Raw genomic sequence first — 5,146 nt, forward strand, 5'->3', positions numbered from 1 at the left:
TACGTGCGTTTGTATGTGTTCTGTCATATATGTATGTGTCATGTCTGCGTTGTGTCATGTCTCTGTGTTGTGTCATGTCTCTGTGTTGTGTCATGTCTGGTCGTGTCATGTTTGGGTCGTGACATTGTCTGTGTTGTATCATGTCTGCGTTGTGTCAGGTCTGTGTTGTGCCATGTTTGTGTTGTGCCATGTCTGTGTTCTGTCATGTCTGTGTTGTATCATGTTTGTGCTCTGTCATGTCTGTGTTGTGTCAGGTATATATATATATATATATATATATGTGTGTGTGTGTGTGTGTGTGTGTGTGTATATGTGTGTGTGTGTGTGTGTGTGTGTGTGTGTGTGTGTGTGTGTGTGTGTGTGTGTGTGTGTGTGTACATATAAAGACATAGATAGATAGACCTTTCCCTTCTTTTTTTTTCAGAAACACGTTCTGAGGAAACACGTGGAAACAAATGTCCGACTGAGGGGCAGCCTTTCTCAGTCCCCCCCCCCCCTCCCATCCCATCAGTCACCACCCCTCCCCACCCACCCTCACCCACCTACCCCCATGGACCCATTCGAACTCAACAGCCGAGACTCGCCCCCTCCCCCTCCCCTCCCCTCCTCCCTCCCTCCCCCGCTGATCCCGCTGACGAAAAAAGCCAACAACAACAACAGCAACAGCAACAGCAACAACAATAGCATCGACGACAACGACAACGACGACGATGACAACAGCAGCAGCGCCGTCCACATGGCGGAGATGGGTGTGGAGCTCCCCGCCTGGGTCAACCATCATCTGCATCGGCTGGCCGAGTGTCAGGTGTGTAGTCTTGTTCTTGTTCTTATTCTTGGTTTAAATTATCTTTAATTATTCAACAATACACATGATTACCATGCAATGAATAACAAAAGAGCATCAACAAGCTTAAAGCTTAAAGTCATAATATGGTTCATCAGCCGTCATGATAAAATTGAAGTGCAACGTTGTGAGCACAGTATGACTTGTATAAAATAACATTCATAAACAGTAAGTAATGAAATAATTCAGTAAAACAAATAAACAAACAGTACATAATATAGTAAAATAATGCTAATATCAATATTAACATGAGATTAAATTTATCATCACCAAAGTAATTGGCCTAATAGAAGAAAAGCACGAAGAAGAAGAAGAAAATTTAGAAGAATGGTTGGTAAGGTGGTGGAGGAGGGGGAACAGAGGGGAGAGGAGAAATTCTAACAGATCATTGGCCAATCCATTCAACTTTGAATATTTGGTCAGTCAAATAAATTCAACATATATTTTACGAATAGAATCATGTTGTACCCTTTCTTCACAATATAATACTTTCTAAGCTAAAATCTATTTGAATCGGAGATAAACTGGTGGACAGTTTGAAATATGAATATATTTGTATGATTTTGGAGAACAGGATCTCCATGCAACAGAGTTCTTATTCTTGTTGTTTATAGTCCAGCCGACCGCACAGGGCCATAATTATCAGGTCTGTCAAACCATACAATTGCTCAACAAAACTGTCACATCTAAAAAAAAAAAAAATAAAAAAATAAAATGTTAAAAACACCACTTCGACAAAACCACAAAACACAGTTCATGACACAGTATCCCAACCATTTAGCTCCTCATGGCAAATAAGACTAGGCCATGCTGAGGACGCCAGCCATTCCGCTTAATTTATCATCCCCAGATTAAAAAAAAAAAATCATTAAAAAAGGAAAAAAAAAACAACAACAACATTTCAAAGCCAAACAAAAAAATACATGAAATGGCCATGTAGCAAGCAAATAACACTACAGAATGTGCAACTAGTGTCCACCCCAGTGTTTACATCTCACTACCTAATCGCCACACAGCAAAACAGCACAGATAGTACATCACAGACTGCGGAGCCGGAGAAAAAAAAAAAAACGTGTCAAGGCTTGCTTGAAAAAAAAGAAAGGAAAGGGAATGGACTGGGAAGGCAGAGAAAGAAGACAACAGTGAAGAAAGAACAGAAACAAAGAGAGTGATAGAAAAGAGGAAATTTCTAGCACAGAATTTCCAGAAGGCGGGGATGGTGCTATTTATTCTGAAAGACCCCCGGCATCCCCACGGGGGTGTCAGGTGTGTGAACAGAATAGAATAGAACAGAGTAGAACAGAACAGAACAGCATGGAATAGAAATATTTTATTGTCAGAAACCCTTGAGGAAGTGCGTGTGTGTGTGTGTGTGTGTGTGTGTGTGTGTGTGTGTGTGTGTGTGTGTGTGTGTGTGTGTGTGTGTCTGTGTCTGTGTCTGTATCTGTGTGGCTGTGTGAGGGGAGGGAGTACACGTGTGTGTGTGTGTGTGTGTGTGTGTGTGTGTGTGTGTGTGTGTGTGTGTGTGTGTGTGTGTGTGTGTGTGTGTGTACCTGCATGTTGATCAGTGGACTGTTGTTTAATTGGTCGGTTGGGCGCATGAGACTGCCTCTTCGAAGAAAAATTAGCAGTCTTCGAAACAATCACACACTGACGATGACGATAACGACTTCTCCTCCTACTACTACTACTACTATGACGACGACGACTACGACGATGACGGACGAGTGACGACCAGGATGATGACGGTGGTGTCGATGATAGAAATGTTGATGATGATGATGATGATGATGGTGATGATGGTGATGATGATGATGATGATGATGATGATGACAACGATTCGCTGTCCATTCCCAGGGCTGTATCGCCGAGCAGCAGCTCAAGCACACCTGTTCTCACACCCACCATCACGCAAACCACACCACCTCCTCCACACACGGCGAAAACAACAACAACAACAACAACACTGACACGAAACACGGAACCGGAACCAACGCCAAAAAAGACCCGGAACCGGAAATGGAACTAGCACCGGAAGCGGAAGAGAAACCAACCAAGCGGAACCGGAACACGTGGCCCAGAAAGAGAGGGAGGGCGGCCATGATTCACGTCGCTTATATTTTTGATGCCGATGACGACAATGACAGCGTGGAGCAAATCGTGGTGGAGAACGGGAGTAATTATTTTGTGTCAGTGGATGACAGTGTCTGTGACGGGGGCCGACTGGCGGAGGAATACTCACTGAGCCGTGCCGGAAGTGTGCAGAGGATTCTGCGCAACAGCCAACAGCCGCTGCCTCCAGGTGAGGCGTTTTGTTTCTCTTGTCTTCTCTGCCTGTCTCTGTGTGTGTTTGTTTGTCTGTCTGTCTGTCTGTCTTCTCCCCCCCCCCCCTTTTTTTTCCTCTGTACTGTCTCGGTCTCTCTCTCTCTCTCTCTCTGTCTCCCCATCTTTTTTTTCTATGTTTGTCTCTTTGTCTGTCTGTCTCTCTCTCTCCCTCTATCCCCCCCCTTCTACATCCCCATTCTATCTCTCTCTCTGTCTCGCTTTGACACCTCCTTAAGGCCGAAACTGAAAACTGAAACAGACAAACTGTGGAATTTGGTGGAACCAGTGCTCCGACCCCGGGGTCACACAGCAGACACACACCCTGCAGTGGTGGTGACGTCACGGAGTCCATATACGTCTGTGGGTGACGTCAATGCAGGGGGGGGGGGGGGTGTCAGTCAGTCTTCACAATGAGCCCGTTCTCTTCTTCACTGTCTTCAGTCCTATCTACTACATACATGCTCGGGAGGATGTGGGGCGGGAGATGCGGGAGGGTGGGGGGAGGGAGGGGGCATGACGCTGGCCACACACGTTCACACTCAAAGCACACACGTACACGCACATACATATACACGCGCGCCCGTGCACACAGATATATTTGTTAGAAAGATATTCGAAATTATTGGCCTTGATCACATTTGGAAAAAAACAAAAACAATTCACGTTCAGCGTACATAGACTGAAATATGTGGTATATCAAAAATTAGAAAATGACTATATCAAACACTGGAAAGATAAAAGAGAAAAAAAAAATTAAAGCTAAAATTTTACAATACGATTGTTGCAGAGTACAAAACTGAAACTTATCTTTTAAATATATCAAATACAAAATGCAGACAAGCTTTAACAAAACTCAGAATAAGCGCGCATGACCTAAAAATTGAGAAGGGTAGATATTTGAATATTCCACAAGCAGACAGATTGTGCAGCAAGTGTAACATACTGGAAGACGAATTCCATCTTCTTGGTCGTTGCATTAAATATAAAACCATAAGGGAACAATTTTTAAAAGATATTCAAAATTCGATTACACAGGAAATATTCCCAGTCATGTTATGCTAACAGATGATGAATATATATACAAACAAGATTAGGAAAATTTGTTTATGGATGCTGTTGCAATTTATTGCATTAATTGATTAATTATTGTATTTTTCATTCATTCATTTATTTATCAATGCACTTGTGTCTTATAAACCTTAAGGTTTCATGACAATAAAATCTATTCTATTCTATTCACACACGCGCGCGCGCGCACACACACACACACACACACACACACACACACCTGCATATACACATGCATGTACACGCACATACGCAAGCACGCATGTACACCCCGCCCCCACCCTCACCCCACAAGATTCTATTCTATTCTGTTCACACACACAGAGAGAGAGAGAGAGAGAGAGAGAGAGAGACACAAACCGATAGACACACAGATAGATAGATAGATCTAAAAAATATCCAGAAGGTCCAGAAAATGTCGCCACAGTAATTTTTGTCCACAAGTCACCCAGGTCAGAGTTACTTCCCTGTGAACCTCTCTTGCAGTCTCTTCACTGGCTACTCGTTCAACACAGAATCACCTGTACACTTGGGGATGGTGTGGTTTTTTTCCCCCCAGCTATTTCTGGCATTGTCCTGAAGTATCTTTCACACATCATCTACGTATGCATCCCATCCTGTTAGACAGATATATAGATAAATAGATAGATAGATATATAGATAGATAGATCTCAAAATCCCCAGAAGGTCCAGAAAATGCCGCCACTGTAATTTTTGTCGACAAGTCACCCAGGCCAGAGTTACTTCCCTGTGAACCTCTCTCGCAGTCTCTTCATAGGCTATTTAAGTGTTCAACACAGAATCAGGTATACACTTGGGGGAGGGGGGGGGGGGGTTTCCCCCCCAGCTATTTCTGGCATTGTCCGGAAGTATCTTTCACACATCATCAACGTATACACCCCATCCCGT

At 43.5% G+C, this 5,146-nt stretch overlaps 1 protein-coding gene across 1 annotated transcript in view; it reads left to right on the forward strand.

Moving 5' to 3' along the window:
• Window positions 1–550: 550 nt before the first annotated feature.
• The window catches only part of LOC143296615 (uncharacterized), a 92,717-nt gene continuing 88,121 nt past the window's right edge, over window positions 551–5,146 (forward strand). Inside the window, 2 exon segments of the mRNA XM_076608644.1 lie at window positions 551–805; window positions 2,702–3,146. Of these exon segments, the coding sequence (XP_076464759.1) occupies window positions 551–805; window positions 2,702–3,146 (700 nt within the window).

This window comes from Babylonia areolata, chromosome 21 (assembly GCF_041734735.1).
Source record: "Babylonia areolata isolate BAREFJ2019XMU chromosome 21, ASM4173473v1, whole genome shotgun sequence".
NCBI lineage: Eukaryota > Metazoa > Mollusca > Gastropoda > Neogastropoda > Buccinidae > Babylonia > Babylonia areolata.